This window comes from Malus domestica, chromosome 14 (genome assembly GCF_042453785.1).
Source record: "Malus domestica chromosome 14, GDT2T_hap1".
NCBI lineage: Eukaryota > Viridiplantae > Streptophyta > Magnoliopsida > Rosales > Rosaceae > Malus > Malus domestica.
Genome location: NC_091674.1, coordinates 8,908,781 through 8,929,102, shown reverse-complemented (window position 1 = coordinate 8,929,102; position 20,322 = coordinate 8,908,781). Strand labels below are relative to the sequence as shown.

The 20,322-nt window shown below is 39.4% G+C and overlaps 1 protein-coding gene across 13 annotated transcripts; it reads left to right on the top strand.

The window, feature by feature from the left end:
- Positions 1-496: 496 nt before the first annotated feature.
- Positions 497-16,424, top strand: LOC103454471 (ABC transporter A family member 1-like). 13 transcript variants are annotated; one of them, XM_070811915.1, is made up of 9 exons: positions 497-1,306; positions 1,640-1,719; positions 7,921-7,964; positions 8,520-8,602; positions 9,207-9,420; positions 9,796-10,019; positions 10,150-10,210; positions 15,079-15,211; positions 16,181-16,424. In XM_070811915.1, exons 3-8 carry the CDS (start codon positions 7,959-7,961, stop codon positions 15,121-15,123), a joined length of 633 nt encoding a protein of 210 aa, XP_070668016.1. In that variant the 5' UTR covers positions 497-1,306; positions 1,640-1,719; positions 7,921-7,958; the 3' UTR covers positions 15,124-15,211; positions 16,181-16,424. The 13 variants fall into 13 exon arrangements, 12 of the variants coding, with proteins under 12 accessions (XP_070668016.1, XP_070668015.1, XP_070668018.1 ...); XM_070811914.1 differs by having other exon boundaries at positions 497-1,347; XM_070811916.1 differs by having other exon boundaries at positions 520-718.
- Positions 16,425-20,322: the final 3,898 nt, after the last annotated feature.

The window sequence follows — 20,322 nt, the reverse complement described above, 5'->3', positions numbered from 1 at the left end:
TATCTTTTTTTTTTTACCGTTAGATTTAATTTATATTCGATCTCAACCGTTGGATTCAATGTATTTTAAAATAACATATTATAAAAAAAAATTTTGAATCTGGACCATTGGATCAACCAATGGTCCTTAAACCCTAGCCATTGGATGTCAATTATAGCCGTTGGGATGATGATGTTGGTCGACAACCAGTTGACTGCGGGGCCCACCCCTGTCGGGAAAGCATTGCAGGCCCAGTGCATAGGGCGCGTGCGCGTGTGGGCGGGCCGAGAGTGGCCCAAGTTTCAGCGAGTCCACTCGCATCGGGAGGGGGGAATTTGGGGAGGTATTTGGCCTAGCTTTGGCATTTGGCTTTAGCCCAAAGATTCAGCGAGTCCATTGTTAGAGATGGTCTCAAAACAACCAATTATTTTTAATTATTTTATAAAAATAAAAAATTCCCTCCTTTTACGATTTATTTTTAATTCCCTCCTTTTAATTTTTTTAATTATTTTACACAAGCATTTCCCAGTTGCCACCTCCTCCGTTGTAGTCAGCAGCCCCCCTTTCTATCTAGACTCTGAAAGGCAGGGAGAGAAAGCGGAAAGCGAAGAGGAAAACCCAATTGCTTGCTGCTCAGTCTCTGTATCGTTGCGAGCTGCAGGGTTTGGACTTTGTAGCGTAGATGGGAACCGGATGGAGGCAGTTGAAGGTTATGCTATGGAAGAATTGACTTCTCAAAGTTCGTCACCCTTTCGTCACCTGCGCCGAGCTCTCTCTCTCTCTCTCTCCTCATTTCCTTCGTAGTTTTGATCTTAATTTGTTTGCCAATGTTTACGGTCTTAATTTTTCTTCTACTCTTTTACGTGATCATCAGAAATTTATAGTTTTTTGCTTGTTTTTGTTTGATTTTAGTGCGTAATTCGGTCAGGAATTCATAATTTTGTTTTTTTTTTTATAATTGCTCAGTAATTATAGCAGCATTTGTTCAGTAATTAATTGCTTAGTTATTTATTTATTTATAATTTTTTGTTTTGGCGACATTTGTTTTCCTATTTTTAGGATAACTTTCAAATTAGAGTTGCGCAGAAAATTTCTAAATTAGGTGGACAGATGTAAGCCTGTTGATGTGGATGTATGGGAAGACGACGACTTGAAAGCATAGGATTTGAAATGAAGTTAGAAGGTTAAATTAGCACATATTACGATAGAATGATCTGACTATGCTGGGTTCTGTGTTCGTCAGATGCACCGTTTAGCAGAGTGACTTAATGAGCAGAGAGCTAGTGCCAGTGGAAAAGAAGACAAGAAAGAACAAAAATAGCGTGAGGTTGGAGGACTAGGATTCATGTTCTAGTCCACCTCAAAATAGTAGGATCAAGCTATGTTATAGTAAATTGTTGTCGTTGTAGTTTTTTTGTTGTTGTTTGTTTCCTTTGTTCTTCTATACTTCCTTAATTTTAATTTCAAAACTAAATGATGAAATTTTATTCTTTTACTTTTGAACTTTGGTTGCAAAGTGGCAGTTTTTCTTGACGTGTTATCATAATTGTTCCAATTTGAATAATTTCTTTTATATTTATCACTCCTTCATTTTTTGGATAATATTTGTGTATAACACCTGATGAAATCAATCTGAAAATTCCTAATGATTTTCTGCCAGATATTACTGCCTACAGTGGTAATGTTGTTGTTAATAGCTGTGAGGATGCGTGTTGATACACAGATTCATCCAGCGCACCCGTAAGTGTTGACAAACTCTGGCTAATTCTTGTATTGTGTTTATGTTTGAATAGTGTCTACGCTTGCATGTCGTGTGTGTGTTGCGTGCAGGTATGTGCTTGTTACCTGATTCTAGGTATATTTTAAGGGATGTTTTACTTTAAGCAATATTCCCTCAATATTTAATATGTTCAAGGAAAATAAGGGGAAAAAATGAAATGAAAAATCCACATGGATGTTTTTTATAGAGTCTCTTTTTTTTGTGAGAAGTCTTGTTGCTAAGTTTTACAAGACTTAACCGGGTATATCTGGAATGGGATGTTTATGGAAGTGGGCAAAGGAATATCACCTAATTTTGAACAAGTATTGGAATTATTGTTGAATCAGGAAGAGTTTCTGGCTTTTGCACCAGATACAGAAGAAACAAGGTCAATGATTAACAGACGACAACAACAACAACAACAACAAAGCCTTTTCCCACTAAGTGGGGTCGGCTATATGAATCCTAGAACGCCATTGCGCTCATTTGTGTCATGTCCTCCGTTAGATCCAAGTACTCAAGTCTTTTCTTAGGGTCTCTTCCAAAGTTTTCCTAGGTCTTCCTCTACTCCTTCGGCCCCGAACCTCTGTCCCGTAGTCACATTTTCGAACCGGAGCGTCAGTAGGCCTTCTTTGCACATGTCCAAACCACCGGAACCGATTTTCTCTCATATTTCCTTCAATTTTGGCTACTCCTACTTTACCTCGGATATCCTAATTCCCAATCTTATCCTTTCTCGTGTGCCCATACATCCCACGAAGCATCCTCATCTCCGCTACACCCATTTTGTGTACGTTGATGCTTCACCGCCCAACATTCTGTGTCATACAACATCGCTGGCCTTATTGCCGTCCTATAAAATTTTCCCTTGAGCTTCAGTGGCCTACGACGGTCACACAACACGCCGGATGCACTCTTACACTTCATCCATCCAGCTTGTATTCTATGGTTGAGATCTCCATCTAATTCTCCGTTCTCTTGCAAGATAGATCCTAGGTAGCGAAAACGGTCACTTGTGATCTTCGCTAGATTGCTCCGGTCATTAGTGTGAATAAGTATATAAATGGATAGAGATAGGAAAGCAAACACAAGATGTACGTGGTTCACCCAGATTGGCTACGTCCACGGAATAGAGGAGTTCTCATTAATTGTGAAGGGTTTACACAAATACATAGGTTCAAGCTCTCCTTTAGTGAGTACAAGTGAATGATTTAGTACAAATGACATTAGGAAATATTGTGGGAGAATGATCTCGTAGCCACGAAACTTCTAAGTACCGGAGTGTGGTATCGTCTTGACTTGCCTTATCTGTCTCATAGGTAGATGTGGCATCTTCTCTGGAAGTACTCTTCCTCCATCCAGGGGTGGTATCTGTAACTGGTGGAGATGCACAAGGTAATGTATCAATTTCACTTGAAGCTTACTTGTAGATTCATGCTTGGTCAAGCGAGATACAAACCATGTAGTAGGAGTCCCCCAAGTCGCCGAGCTGGGGGATCTGCTGAAAGAGGTGACAGACAAGGTAAGCAATCAGAGCTCCGGCTGATTGTTCACATTCTCCCTATCTTGCAGGCAGCATGAAGGATAAAGAGAAGAAAAATGAGGAGAAATGATATGGGATACTTTTGCTTTTGAAGAAGTAACTTTCCACAGGCTTATTCTTGAACTGGGCTGGAGGGTTTTCTAGTTTCCTCCAGAGTATAAGGCCGACTGAAGAATTTGAGGGTCAAAACAAGTCCATCAAATCTAGAGTACGTTCGACCCTGCTGATATGGGATACTTTTGCTTTTGATAGAGTAGTGGATGTATCGGCACGTGTGCTGTTACGCTTGTCTCCACATGCTTCCTTGTATCCTTCTCACTTGCCCTATCTGTTCCTCAGGCAGATGCGGTATCTTCCCCGGAAGCATAAGATGTTGAAGATGAGTACTCGAGAGCAATGCCAGGTAAGTAATCAGGTAAGGGGTTCCAGGCAGTCAGTTCCTGGCTGGAAGCTTGATTCCAAGTGTTGACTGATTGCTCTCTTTCTCCTTGTCTTGCAGGTAAGAACAAGGCCAAAGGAAAAAACAGGGAAAAAGCATGATATGGGATACTCTTGCTTTTAACCCTGATGATATGAGATATTCTTGCTCTAGTATAGCTTGTTTACAGAGGTATTATCGGGGGGAAAGAAAGCTGAATATTTCGAAAGGCTTTGTTGGGAGTGCCCTCTCAGATAAGAGAAAGGGTTGAGCATTTTTGCAGGTCTGCCTGTCCGTTAGGGATGGAAGTCGACATATATAGGAGTCTCCCTAACATCAAGTAATAATGTTATTCCTTTACCCTGCTTGGTTATAGCACGGTAGTGGGAGCTGCCAGCTTCACATGTTTTAACTCTGTCAGAGCACTTTGAAAAAGTGGTTTGTGGTATCTGGAAAGCTGATGTTGCGTGTGAAGATTACAGACCTGTCGGGGGTCTGGCTCTTGAGATTAGGAGAACGATGCCTCTTCGATTTTTGAGAAAGCAATCCTGCTGGGGGTCTGGCTCTCGAGATTCGGAGAGCGGTGTCTCTTCGATTTTTGAGAAAGTAATCATGTTGGGAGTCTGGCTCTCGAGATTCGGAGGGCCGTGCCTCTTCGATTTTGGAGCAAGCAATCTTGTTGGGAGTGTTTTCTCGAATGTGAGTAAAGGTTGGGCATGTTTGCTAGTCTACCTTGCCACGAAGCACAGAGGTTGACACACAGGGACTTTCCAATTATCCAGCAGTGGTACTGTTCCTTTACCCTCTCTTCGATTTTGAGAAAGTAATCATGTTGGGAGTCTGGCTCTCGAGATTCGGAGGGCGGTGCCTCTTCGATTTTGGAGCAAGCAATCTTGTTGGGAGTGTTTTCTTGAATGTGAGTAAAGGTTGGGCATGTTTGCTAGTCTACCTTGCCACGAAGCACAAAGGTTGACACACAGGGACTTTCCAATTATCCAGCAGTGGTACTGTTCATTTACCCTCTCTTCGATTTTTGAGAAAGTAACCATGTTGGGAGTCTGGCTCTCGAGATTCGAAGGGCGGTGCCTCTTCGATTTTGGAGCAAGCAATCTTGTTAGGAGTGTTTTCTCGAATGTGAGTAAAGGTTGGGCATGTTTGCTAGTCTACCTTGCCACGAAGCACAGAGGTTGACACACCGGGACTTTCCAATTATCCAGCAGTGGTACTGTTCCTTTACCCTTGTGGGTAATAATATGGTAGCTAGACCTTCAAAATTTATGTGTCTAAACTTTGTTAGTGTTGTTTCTTTGCAATTCTTTTACCCTTCTTGGTCAGAGCGATGTAGTGGGAGCTGTAAGCTTCACGTGTCTCAACTTTGTCAGAGAACTTTGGCAAAGTTATCTGTGGTACCCATGAGCTACTGTTGCGTGTGGGAAGTGGGTGATTGAACAGTACGATTCATGTGCTTTCTACTTCGCCAGAAATCTTCAACAGAATGCCCATAATTTCCGCAAAACTGAGTGTGCGTGTGACATGTGCTGACAAGGCTGGGAAAGTAGGTGCCTCTTCGATTTCTGAAATCGGCCCTCGTGGTCTCTGAGCAGCCCAGCTTTTGAGAAAGCAAGCCTCTTCGATTTCTGAGATCGGCCTTTGTGGTCTTTGAGCAGCCCAGCTTTTGAGAAAGCAAACACCTCTTCGATTTCTGAGATCGACCCTTCGTGGTCTCTGAGCAGCCCAGCTTTTGAGAAAGCAAACGCCTCTTCGATTTCTGAGCAGGCGCCTCTTCGATTTCTGAAGCTTCGTCGAGTGCAGATTTTTATAGGGGCTGACATTAAGTTCCAAAGCACACTTGAATATCCACCAGTAGAAGCTCCATTCTTGCACTTCTAAGATCTTGATTTGTCCGACCTCTTCTCTCTTCAACACCTTTGAAAATGTCTGGCCCCTCCGACCGTCGTTTTGACTTGAACCTTGTTGAAGAGGCAGCCCCGCCTTCTCCAGACAACATATGGCGCCCATCCTTCGTCTCCCCTACTGGTCCTCTTACCGTTGGGGATTCCGTGATGAAGAATGATATGACCGCTGCGGTAGTGGCCAGGAACCTTCTCACTCCCAAAGATAACAGACTACTTTCCAAACGGTCTGATGAGTTGTCTGTTAAGGATTCTCTGGCTCTCAGTGTTCAGTGTGCAGGTTCTGTGTCTAATATGGCCCAACGCCTATTTGCTCGAACCCGCCAAGTTGAATCATTGGCGGCTGAAGTGATGAGTCTCAAACAGGAGATTAGAGGGCTCAAGCATGAGAATAAACAGTTGCACCGGCTCGCACATGACTATGCTACAAACATGAAGAGGAAGCTTGACCAGATGAAGGAATCTGATGGTCAGGTTTTACTTGATCATCAGAGATTTGTGGGTTTGTTCCAAAGGCATTTATTGCCTTCGTCTTCTGGGGCTGTACCGCGTAATGAAGCTCCAAATGATCAATCTCTGATGCCTCCTCCTTCTAGGGTTTTGTCCAGTACTGAGGCTCCGAATGATCCCCCTCCGGTGCCTTCTCTTTCTGGGGCTCTACCGACTGCTGAGACTTCTCCTAAGCAACCTTTGTGAAGGCTCCCTCTTGTTTGTTTATTTTGACTCAAGTATATGTACATATTTGTAACTTATCGGGGATATCAATAAATAAGCTTTCCTTCATTTCAACGTATTGTGTTAAATACACCAAAGCCTTCTTCGCTAAGTTCTTTGAATTTTCTTTTGTTGAAGCTTGTATGTTGAAGCTTTGTGAGTGGAGCATATAGGTTGAGGTAGTGTTCCCTTAATTTCCCGAGTGAGGAAAACTTCTCGGTTGGAGACTTGAAAAATCCAAGTCACTGAGTGGGATCGGCTATATGAATCTTAGAACGCCATTGTGTTCTGTCCTGTGTCATGTCCTCCGTTAGATCCAAGTACTCTAAGTCTTTTCTTAGGGTCTCTTCCAAAGTTTTCCTAGGTCTTCCTCTGCCCCTTCGGCCCTGAACCTCTGTCCCATAGTCGCATCTTCTAATCGGAGCGTCAGTAGGCCTTCTTTGCACATGTCCAAACCACCGTAACCGATTTTCTCTCATCTTTCCTTCAATTTCGGCTACTCCTACTTTACCCCGGATATCCTCATTCCTAATCTTATCCTTTCTCGTGTGCCCACACATCCAACGAAGCATCCTCATCTCCGCTACACCCATTTTGTGTACGTGTTGATGCTTCACCGCCCAACATTCTGTGCCATACAGCATCGCCGGCCTTATTGCCGTCCTATAAAATTTTCCCTTGAGCTTCAGTGGCATACGGTGGTCACACAACACGCCGGATGCACTCTTCCACTTCATCCATCCAGCTTGTATTCTATGGTTGAGATCTCCATCTAATTCTCCGTTCTTTTGCAAGATAGATCCTAGGTAACGAAAACGGTCGCTCTTTGGTATTTCTTGATCTCCGATCCTCACCCCTAACTCGTTTTGGCCTCCATTTGCACTGAACTTGCACTCCATATATTCTGTCTTTGATCGGCTTAGGCGAAGACCTTTAGATTCCAACACTTCTCTCCAAAGGTTAAGCTTTGCATTTACCCCTTCCTGAGTTTCATCTATCAACATTATATCGTCTGCGAAAAGCATACACCAAGGAATATCACCTTGAATATGTCCTGTTAACTCATCCATTACCAACGCAAAAAGGTAAGGACTTAAGGATGAGCCTTGATGTAATCCTACAGTTATGGGAAAGCTTTCGGTTTGTCTTTCATGAGTTCTTACGGCAGTCTTTGCTCCTTCATACATAACATTCCTTTTCATGTTACTTCCATGTGTTAATATATGATTGTGTTTCTGTGCTACCGTTTAATTGGATGCGTTTTTTTTCTTTAGTGCATCTAAGTTTTGACACCTCTTCTCTATTTGTTTTCAAAATATTGACATTGAATTCTTTGCCTCACATGAATTTTATTTTACTTATATCTAGATAGATTGGATAGTATTGGTTTGTTCCTTATTTTACCCCCAGTTAAATATCAACATGATACTGATTTCAATCGAGCAAAATAATATTGCTAAAGCATACATCTTGGGAACCCTACCCTCCTGCTCTGGCTTTTAAAACAGTGTTTTCATGTAGAGGAATGCTTCATCTTCAGAAAATAATTTTGGGGTTAATGTGACATATGGCTCTTTTTTTTTTTTTTTTTCAGATAAAGAACGATTGTATTTGGGAGCAGCCTCTCCATAAATGGGGGTAAGGCTAGCCGACATTCACCTCTCCCAGACCCTGCGTAAAGCGGGAGCCTTGTGCACTGGGTACGACGATAAAGAACGATTGTATTAAGGTCAAGGGAAACAAACAAACATCAAGAATACCAAACTGAAACAGAAAACAAAACACTGTTGACATATGGTCCATTCATCAGCAAACTAATGTAGGCAAATTCTTGATTATTTTTATCTCATTTATAGCAATGGTTCAGACACAAACTGGAAACTACTTGGATACACATGATAATGAAAACTAGGTTTGCTGTCTCAAGTGCATTATAGATAAATCTTATTAGTAGTTTCCAATGATTGACCCAGTGTTCGATAGCTGTGTCTACTGTACATTTGAATACAAAATTCTGACTTTTGTTGCCATATAGCTTTCTTAACCGCATTTAAGTGAGGCCTTTGCATAGATCTAGTTTTCTTGTATCAAATAGAGAAATAAAATAACAGATTTCACAATGTGTCCTCCTTTAGTTTCCTTAGCAATGGTTTTCATGGCTCAAGCTAAATAAATCACATTTCATACTTACAGCGTGTTTCTAGACTTTACAAAGATGAACAGGAGCTGGAAACCTACATACGCTCAGATCTCTATGGTACCTGCAACCAAATCACGTAAGTCGATACTTTTGTATCGCATTAAGGATGAATTTTTCTAAACTGAACTTCTGTTATATGGGGACTGAAGGACTATTAAAGACTAGTGAAGAGCTTCAAATTTCCAAAATTATTCGTTTTGCTGACTTTCTAGTGCTTGTCAAATGTTTCCTTCTTAATCTCTTTCATTATTGTGGTCACTTGGACTACATGACTGTAGCTTTTTATGCATGCTAGATTGATGTGAATAAGCTTTGAGTCTTGTAAATGATGTTACTGACTGGTGCATTATAGTTTTCCTCTTCTGAATTTGCCTTTGGTTTCCTTGATATGATGCACACATCTGCACGGATTAGATGTGAGGTCTATGATACATGCATGATTTTTGAAATGATTTATTTGATGCACAAATTACAATCTGTTGTGCTATTCCTTTTTAAGTAGTCGTCTGACTTATTCTTATAGTTTGAAACGCCTTTTCATTGCTGTTCTGTTTCTCTTATTTGCTAACCATTATTAGCTGGATGGCTTTTTGTTTAATGACTTCAGCCTGTTTGATTCTATGAGACATTGCATTATTGAAATTGGCTGTGTGACTGAGTAAATTCCACTGTTTCTTTAGGAATTGCTCAAATCCAAAAATCAAGGGAGCAGTAGTTTTTCATGATCAAGGTCCTCAATCATTTGATTATAGCATACGTCTTAACCACACATGGGCTTTCTCGGGCTTTGATGTCAAATCCATCATGGACGTGAATGGTCCCTACCTCAATGACCTGGAACTCGGCGTAAATGCTGTACCGACCATGCAGTACAGCTCCAGTGGATTTTTAACTGTATGGTTGCTTCATTCATTGTTCTCTTATTGGTTTTTGTTTTCTTAATTTCACTTGTTCCTTTAGTTGTTGAATGGAGCTTCTTCCTAACTGTATGTCAGTAGCAGGTTTTAATGTTTTATAAAACTTTTTGTAAAGCAAAATATAGTATGTAGACGAAGAAGCTGCGTTTATATGTTTAATGATTATTATTCAATGATAGTGTATCTTCTTAATTTCATCCATATTAAACATGGTTGCTATTTTTCTTCACAAATTATTTTCTGATTGAGCCTTGACAAGTCCCTTTTCTTCATTCTAATTATGGGTGAAACTGCATCAACTATATTTGTGAAAATACACGTCCATTTTTCTAATGCCTTCGTACAACTGCAGCTCCAGCAAGTACTGGATTCGTTTATTATTTTTGTGGCCCAACAATCTGACACCAAAGATATAGAACTTTCTTCATCGGCATCACTGTCCTCTGGTGAACCTTCCTTTGTCAGCTTTCCATGGATGCTTTACGGCCCATCAAACATTCAAATAGTGCCGTTTCCAAGTCGTGAATACACTGATGATGAGTTCCAGTCCATCATAAAAACTGTGATGGGTGTATTGTATGTATACCTTGAGTTTTGTATATCTACATTGCTTTTATAATTTTGTATATCTGGTTGGGAGTCAATATTTGTTAGTTTAGATGTTCTGACAAGCTCTATTTGGTTGATCTGGAACTTGGATGAGCAGGTATCTTCTGGGATTCCTCTACCCAATTTCTCGGTTGATCAGCTATTCAGTGTTTGAGAAGGTCTGGTAACTGTTATGATAACTCTAATTGGAATAAAGTTGATGATTTACCTTAGTCACCATATTGTTTCTGTTTACTTATGTATTCTATCTTTTTTAATGGTTTGGGCCAAAGCGTCATTCTTCATACTTTATGTTTATTTGTATGTTTTGGATTAAAATCTTTGGACTGCAGCCCCTTTTTCTTTGTAATGTAAGGTCTTTATATGATGGGTCTGAAAGGTGGGATATTCCACCTCTCATGGTTCATTACATATGCTTTGCGGGTTTGTTCTCTGTTCTTTGTATTTTCATTGAATTTCCACTTTCCATGCTCTTTGCATTTGTGGCTGAGATTTTGGATGCACTTCAATTTTTTAACTCTCAGTGCTTTTGCTTTTCAGGATAGAAATCTAACTATTGTTGCATGGATCTAGTATTTGCAATGTTACAAAATTATAGGGTCTTAGCATTGGTCATTTTTTTGGTGAATAGAGAGGGTGAAGACATCCTAGAAGAAACTAATACATAGCGTTAATAACAATAGAGCGGCCCATAGGAGCACCGACAAGATCATCCGTTAGATGTTGCATAAGCCATGGGGGAGGAAACTGAAAAGAATACAACCCAAGGTCCAAATTGTAGCTCCATTTGGCTAATTGATCTGCAACACTGTTCAATTCCCTAAAAATATGCTTTAGCATTGATCAATTTACAAGGCAAGGAAATGTGTCCTTTGATTGCTTAAGCGTATAGGGGTCTATCGGTGCAAGTCATCTGAACACCATGATTGATGAGTACGTAGGTAGGTTAGGTGCACCTCTCACCCGGTGGGAAGTAATGAGGCTAGTAAAAGATTAAGTGCTGCAGAACATAAAGTGTACACAGGTTTTTGGTTGAATATTCGATGATCTCCATTGATCTCAGTATAAGGTATTTATACAATTTCACAAAGACTTTACAGGCGTTGACAAACTGTACAAGGAAAGATTTTACAATTGAATATGTGCATACAATTAGGAAGCTTAATAAGGTAAATGAATGTGATCATGATTTCATGGGCTAATGAGCTTAATTCCCCCCATCTTGTCTATCACACCCCCGCAAGCTGATGGGGCAAAGAAGCACAGGAAGCTTGGATAGGAGATAGCGAAAACGAGTAACGGATAGGCACTTGGTAAAGATGTCAGCAATTTGATCATGGGTAGAAAGATAAAGGACTTGTAGCTCGTTACGAACTACCTTTTCACGAACATAGTGATAATCCACCTCAACATGACAAGTACGGGCATGAAAAACAGGATTTGAGGCTAAGGATATGGCGCTAATATTATCACAATGGACTGTTGGACAATACAGCGGAAGGCAAAGATCATGAAAAAGCTTACGGAACCATGAAATTGCAACAGCAGTGTAGGCAAGCTGGCGTTATTCCGCTTCGGTACTTGAACGGGAAACCCCACCTTGTTTCTTGGAGCTCCAAGAGACAAGGTTTGAACCAATATAAATGCAATATCCACCAGTGGAACGCCGGTCATCAGGATCGCCGGCATAATTGTCATCAGAATAAGCAGTGAGAATAATGGAGCTAGGTTTATATGTAATATCGTGAAAGAGAGTACCAACCAAATATCGTAGGATACATTTGGCAGCCAACCAATGGATAGAAGTGGGTTGATGCATAAATTGACACACTTGGTTGACCGCAAATGCAATGTTAGGACGAGTGAGAGTAAGGTATTGAAGAGCACCTACAACACTTCAGTATTCTGTCGGATCAGGAAGAGGGTCTCCATCTTGAAGGCTAAGCCTGCGACCACTAACAACGGGGGTATGAACAAGTTTAGCTGCTGCCATTTTGGTACGCAATAGAAGATCCTGCACATACTTTGTTGAGAAAGACATAAGCCATCCGATGTCCGGACAATCTCCATGCCGAGGAAATAATTAGCAGGGCCTAAATCTTTCATAGCGAAGTGACGTCCTAAGTCAGCAATCAACCGAGCAATATGAGACATATCATTCCCTGTGACCAAAATATCATTGACATAGATAAGCAGAAAAATGCGTATGGGGCCATTAAGATAAATGAAAAGAGATGTGTCAGCCTGAGATTGTGTGAAACCCAAGTCTTCCAAGTGCAAAGAGAAACATTGAAACCACGCCCGAGGGGCTTGTTTGAGGCCATAAAGAGATCGCTGAAGTGTACAAACATGATCAAGGAATTGAGAATCACAAAACCATTTGGCTGGCGCATATAGACTTCTTTAGATAAAAAACCATGTAAAAATGCATTTTGAATGTCAAGTTGACAAACAGGCCACCGAAACTGAACGGAAAGTGCAAGGATGAGACGAATGGTGGAATGGTTGACCATGGGGCTAAAGGTTTCACCATAATCGAGTCTAGGCTGCTGATGGAATCCATTTGCAACAAGGCGGGCTTTGAAACGTTGAATAGAGCCATCAAAGTTCCTCTTGATACGGAAGACCCATTTGTTTGGCAAAATGTTCATTGAATGAGTATGGGGAACAAGGACCCAGGTACGGGCTCGTTGAAGAGCATTGAATTCATCTACCATGGCTTGACGCCACTCAGGAAATTTGTTTGCTTGACTGAAACAAGTAGGCTCAATGAAAGTATTAGTAGGTACAGAATAATCCGCATAATGAGCACATTTGGAATTAGACTTAAGATTACCAGCTTTACGCCGAGTCACCATGGGGTGAGCATTCGTGGCTCTTACCGAAGACGTGGCGGGGATAGGTGGTTGTCTTGAGTAACTTGGAGAAACAAGTTGGGAATGTGTAATTAAATCAGTAACGGGAAATGGTGCAAGGCCTGCAGGACGATAGGTTTTACGGTGATAAACTTGTAGAGGAGCAGATGCATTTGGACGATGAGTCAAGGGCTCTGATACCATAAAAAATTAACTGATGCAGAACATAAAGTACACACGGGTTTTTGGTTGAATATTCAATGATCTCCATTGATCTCAGTATAAGGTATTTATACAATTTCACAGAGACTTTACAGGCGTTGACAAATTGTACAAGGAAAGATTTTACAATTGAATATGTGCATACAATTATGAAGCTAATAAGGTAAATGAATGTGATCATGATTTCAAAGGCTGATGAGCTTGATTCCCTCCATCTTGTCTATCAGCTAGCCCCACCCCTTGAATGAAAAAGTAGTGGGGCCCCCTTCCTGCATATGCACCTTTAATTTAGATTATTTCCATTTTTTTAAATGGAGAATTTTTCTAAAAAAATCTCTGGCAAAACAAAACGAAATTCGAAAAAAAAGAAAGAAGAGAAAGAAAGGGAAGTTTTGTCTTTCTTTCAATCAAAATAAGAGAACAAAGAAACCCCTCAAAAATTGAAGTTAGATAAAGAAGTTAACGTAAGAACTAGCGCTAGACTTCTTCCCCCCTTTCTTGGTACTTAAATGTATTTATGTGAAGTAGGTGGAGTTCATCAAATGATTAGATGCTTAAGAAGTCCAACTCAATCTCCCGACCATTTTGATTTTAGTTTATAATGAAAAAGTAACTATGTCCAAGTAGTTATGTTGTATTTATGGTTGCTGATTGTTGCAAACAATGGTTTCTGGGTGCTCAGGGAATCAGTTTCGTTTTATATTTTTATATTTTTACATTTTTTGGTAAGTACATCAAAATATTAAGTTGTTACAAGTACCCTTGTGAACAAGGAATCCACACTCAATACATGAACAACAAAACTCTAAAAGCTGCCTAAATTTAGTAAGTTAAAATATCTGAGTTCTAGTCCAACAGAAAATCTGACAAGGAAGACTCCCTGATCTCTACAGTAACTGAGGCCGCTGAGGCTGACAAAAAATTAATTTGATCCTATAGTTCATCCACAACCCTGAATAATCCAAAAGAATCTGGCTATCTCATCTCATTTATGTGACCCTCAAATTTCCATGTGAGGAAGCTTCTCTGTTAAATCTTATTGCGATTTCCTACTCAAAAACAGTGCAAACAGGGTTTTTCAGGTTCAAGGCATGGTTTGGAAATCTAAAGTTCCTAATAAAGTGAAGGTTTTTACTTGGTTAGTGGCTCATGGGAAAGTTAACACTTTGTGACATGCTCCAAAAATAGACCTAATTCATGTCTACAACCTGAATGGTGCTTTTTAGGCCAGAAGAGTTCAGAGTCTGTTGGTCGTTTGTTTCTTCACCATCCGGTGGCTTTAAATCTATGGTTTAAGTTGTTTTAGGGAGTTTGGTATCAGTTGGGTTTTACCCAGGGATTGTTATTCTTTTATGGTAGAGAAGCATAAATTACCAGGAAAGGGGAAGAAACCAAGGTCTTAAACCTTTTGAAGTCAGCTCTGTGGACTTGGAAAATCTTTGCCGACTTATTCAAGAATGGCTTTCATCTGTTCCATCCCATCCAAGGTGCTTACTTGATGGCCTTGAAGTTTGCATTGGGGCCATCGACTCCATTGTGGCTGAAAATGCCACAGTGGCAGAGATTAGTTTGTCGCGAGATATGATAATTATGATTGGACGATGGATTGGCAATGAAGAAAGAATAAAGACACTATTATCTCCGCTGCCAATTTCTGATGGGGTGATTGGTGAACAGTTGATTGAGCAGTTGGTTCGAGACAGTATGAAGGATACATGCACTGATTAATGTGTGTTCATTTAATTTCAAATTTTGTCTTGGACTTCTTACTTTGTTGGAAAATTTGGATGGACATAAACTGCTGTACAATTTTTGCCATATTTTCCTGACGGTTTGATGACTTAAAGATGTCAGAAAGTTCCCGGGGCTTAGGGTTAAATTTTCTTTATTTCTTTGTTGTTTCTTCTTTGCCGTGCTATATTTTTTCCTTACTCTCGGATGTTGTGCAGGGGTATACCATTGCCAATATTTTCCTAGTGGTGGCTGTCCAATGAGAAGTTTTCAGCAATTGAATCGTTTGTCCTCGCATCATTTCCTGGTGCAATATTCCAGGGGTTTAATGGCTTGAGTGCTAAATATCAGGTAAAATTTATCTTGGATTAATGTTACAGATAATAGTTCTTGTTGATTTCATTTGTGTAGATAATGGAATTTAAAGAAGATAAGAAAAGATCTTAATCTCCGTTCTGCTGTCTAGTCCATATCCATCAAGCATTCAATGTTTTAAAAGACAAAAATACTTTGGATAATGCAAACTGCCTCATATTTCGGATACATTTAGGTCCATAACACTCGCTCTCAGTCTAAATGCTCAGACTGTTAGCTTGTAGCTAACCAATATGTGGGCTACAGAGGAACACGAATAGTGTCTATGAGTGTGTGCGAGTGTGTGTCGGCCACATATGAAGGAGAATAGCTTTCACAGTGGTCACGCGTTCATTAACACGCTAAAGTACTGTCTTTCTTTAGTTTTCTGAAGTTAGCTTCCTTAACTTCTTGTCAACTACCGCTGTGGTGTGGGCGATTCTTGTTAATTGTGGCTTTTATGAAGTGTACCCAAGTAGTGTCAGTTTGTTGAAATAGTTCTCAAAAATGTCGTCCACAGTTACACATTGCCTACTTTTGTTATTTCGTTTTCACTGTTTTCATTTCATAGAAAAGTTTGAGAATTTGGATTCCAGAGAGACATTCTCAAATCTTGAAAATGCAAGATTCAATTTCTTCTTTTTTGTTTTGCAAAGCAGTCCTCTTGAAAGCCGTACAATAAAATGCTAGGAGGTTGGACCCTAATCCATTTCATGTTCTCACCCCTAGCCCTGAATTCTTGATTTCTGGTTAGCGTGGGGCAAGGTACGTCCCTTTTGAGTGTTTTAGATTCCCAGGTCGAGTTACCTTTTCTTGGACCGATGTAAGCCTCTCTACTTAACGATGGCCAGTAGGATAAATGTGGATCGGGGGTCTCTTGGATTCACCTGTGGCTCTAACAAGATTGACATGCGCGTATTTTAAGTATGGATAGCAACTTGTAATCTACCACAACTTTCATTGCAGTTGCCATATCGACAGGGCCTCTCGCTTGCAGATGTCTTTGGGCACCTTGAACGGAACAAGTGAATTTCGTCATACCTTTTCTGTCTGTTCATATTTCTTCATGCTCAATCTGACCAGTGCTGTTTATAATCTCTCTTTTCCGCCCTTAGGGTTGAGACCATCATAGAGGCTTTGTAAATACCAGAAACGGCGTATTGTACGTAACTTCAAACTTGGGTGAAATGTAATCTGTTACGAAATTACAGATTGACAGTTGTACCCATCATATCGTACTCGATGACGACACGACATGCTGATGCACGGAAATGCCGAAAGTTGTACATTCTATTATTACTTAAAATCCGTACCTAGTAGTCAAATGGCTACAGATCCTTTGTGTACAGAACTTTCAAGTGCAGAGAATAACTTAACTCTAGCATCACGTTTGACAAGGATTAGAACTAATTAATCCAAAAAGAAAAACAGTCAGTAGATTAACAAAATAAATCAAACTAAATTAGAAAATGAAAGCGCAACCTGTTGTATGTTTCTTCTTCTCACTTCATGGCTTTTAGGGATGAAGGCCTTCTTCTTTGTTAGATGAGAAGCATAGAGCCAAAAGGAAGCAATGGAAGCCAACAAGAAAGTGGGGGAGAGAAGAGAGAAGAAAAGGAGAAAGTGGGAAGGGGAAGGGGAAGAGGCTAGGAGGAAGGGAGAGAAAAGGAGAGAGAGGCTTCCTTTGCCATTTCCCAGTGTTTATCGTCATTCTCTCGGCGTTTATCGTCGTTTTCCCGGCGTTCTTCGCCGTTTTCCCGTTCCTCTCCCACCTAATTTTCTCGCCCATGCTTTCCTATATCCCACTTCTTATATCCCACTTCTTATATCCCACTTCTTACTAAGCCATAAGCTTGTTCTTCAAGTGCTTGACCCGATTGGTTCCCTGGATCCATATGGGCAATTTTGATAACTAGCCATATTTTGCACCACAAAATGATTTTTAACCAACCTTTTATTATTCTTACAAATTTAACCAAAAACTCATGCAAAAGTACTAAATTACCCCCTCCCTTCTTCTTTTATCTCTTCCCCCTCTCAAATCCCATCAATCCACCATACCCCACCCCAACCCAACTCAACCTACTCCCAAATCCACCACCACCATTGCCGCCGCCATATCTTGCTCTGTTACCCAATTTGGAAATCAAATTAAAGTTTAACCTTTCTATGCTTGCATTTTGATGGTTGGATGTTGTATTCAGTTTTGACTCTGTTACTCTTTTGTGGTAGAGTAAACTCTATGAATATCACTTTTCCTCTTCATGTTTGTCATTCTTCTCCATTTTGTGAATGTGCTGTTAGTTTTGTTGGTGATGAGGACAATTATGATGTTTCTTGCCATTGCTTCTATGGCTTTTGTTGGAATGGTTTACAAAAAATGAGAACTCAAAGTATGCAGAAATGCTTTAATGGAGGCAAATTAGAACAACCTATGATTCTTATTTATTCCACATATCATATAAAACAATGAGATGAAAAATTGCAGATTTAGATGCATTTTCAAAAATCTTCTATCGTACGGAGAGAGCGAGATATGGTGGTAGTGTCGGTCGTATCGGGTGCCACGATGGTGGTGATGGATTTGCAAAAAGGGATGGAGTAGGGTGGAGTGAACTGTGGAGTGGACTGTGGAGTCGAAGAGGAAGGAGAAAGAGACAAGGGAGAAGGGAAGGGGGCATTTTAGAATTTTTGCATGGATTTTTTGTTAAATTTGTAAGAAATGTAAAGCGTAGGTTAAAAATAATTTCAAGGTACAAAATATGATTATTTATCAAATTTTCCTGATTCACATCCCATAGCTCCTTACCATATATACCGTCATGCAAGGTTCTAAAAGATGTTAGGCGCTAATCGGGTGGCGGGTTAGGGCCTAGTGCCTAAGCGAGACTTAGGCAGATTTAAGTAAACCTGTTATATTTCATATAATTAAGTATCTGTTTTGTACTTAAAATATATATAATTACATCATAAATTACAAAATAGAATAACATATATATTATGAAATATTGAAACATAATGAAAACCTGGGGAACAAGCATATAATGTGTGTTCATTTAAGTATTCAACAAGTCTCTTACAATTTATTAAAAGAAATGAAAGTTATCTATTTTTTATCTACGTAAGTCGCAATCTAGGCGAGTGTCTAGGTAGTCTAGGCGTATTTTTTAAATTTTCAAATGCCTAGACATTAATCGGGGCAATGTCCAACCGCCTAGCCTAGACGGGGATTTTTATAACAGTGCCACCATGACAAAAAATTTAGGTGAAGTGTGGAACGATTTGCATTGTAACAATGGTGTTTTACACACCCCCTTCAACCCTCCCCTTTTTCTTTTTTTGTTTTGTATGGTCTCTTGGTTCTCTTTGCAGGTGGTGTTGTCTGCATTTTGGATCTCGGGGGTTTGATTTGGTTTGGCATTTCAAGCTTAATCTTAGGGTTTGTGAGCGGATTTGGATGTGGTGTAAGCATGGAGTGCGGAACGGGTGCGGTGGGCTGTTCTCCGGTGTTAGAGATTAAGATTTTCTTTTCTTGCTTTGTTGCTTTTGCTGGGCTTAAGTTTGTTTGGCCTTCCCTAGTTGTTTTAGGTTGTAGCTCATCATTTGCTTTGGCCTTTTGTTGTATTTCCTTTCTTAACTTTTGTACTTGTTCTTTCTTTTAATGAATTTCCCTGTTTCAATGAAAAAAGAAGAAGAAGAGATGTTTTGCATTTGTCTGCACTATTTTGATGGTAAGAAGTCAGATTTACGCACAACTTTCACACGCAATTAAACACAAACGTTATCTGTTGACCGCTTCCAATAGTGACACTCATATTCTCTACTTCTCTCAAGCCATCCCATAGCTAGGCCTGGCAATTCCTGACACGACCCGATAACCCGACACGACACGACACGAAATTAACAGGTGTTTGGGTTGACACGATAACGAAACGGGTCGTTATCGGGTAACCCGATAAGCACCTGTTAAGATAACGGGTTTGTTCGGGTATACACGTGGGTAACACGATACACGATAAGCAGAATATTAATTTAATAATTTATAACCCTAAAAAAATACTATAATAATTATATATATATTAATTTAACAATTTTATACCCCTCAAAACTATAATAATTATATATATATATATATATATATATATATTAAATTAACTATAATAATTATAATAATTATATATACTATAATAATTATACCCAAAATATTAACTATAATAATTATATATATATATATTAAATTTTATACCCCTAAAAACTATAATAATTATACATACAAAATAAGTAGATTTAAATCTACTTAATAAATATATATATATACACACACACCATTGAACTTCATGGGATACGAATTATATGAAACTAATTTCAACGATCCAACCGTCAAACATGTTTGTATATACTTCCAGATCGCATACGCCAAAAATTGCAAAAAACAAACATTCAGAGAGCAAGTAACGGGACAAAACTTTTCGACGGTTATAAACGAAAAATCACGATTTAACGGTCATTTTAACTCCGATTTTGATGATTTTTTACAACCACACTCCTTGACCCTATATGAATACAATGATTGAATTCGATCTTCAATTTAAAATATTTACACTAGTGGATACCACAAAATCTTATGTTATACTTAATAAAAGTATGAATAAACTCTTAAGTATTAGTGAATCTATTGTTTTGATGGGATACTCATTCTACAAAACTAGTTTCAATGATCCAACCGTCAAACATGTTTGTATATACTTCGAGATCGCATACGCCAAAAATTGCAAAAAACAAACATTCAGAGATCAAGTAATGGGACAAAGGTTTTCGACGGTTATAAACAAAAAATCACGATTTAGCGGTTATTTTAACTCCGATTTTGATGATTTTTTACAACCACACTCCTTGACCCTATATGAATACAAGTAATGAATTCGATCTTCAATTTAAAATATTTACACTAGTGGATACCACAAAATCTTATGTTATACTTAATAAAAGTATGAATAAACTATTAAGTATTAGTGAATTTATTGTTTTGATGGGATACTCATTCTACGAAACTAGTTTCAAAGATCCAACCGTCAAACATGTTTGTATATACTTCGAGATCGCATACG

Excerpts from the sequence above, each read along its gene's own strand:
- LOC103454471 (XM_070811909.1), top strand. The coding sequence starts at position 5,634 with ATGTCTGGCCCCTCCGACCGTCGTTTTGACTTGAACCTTGTTGAAGAG.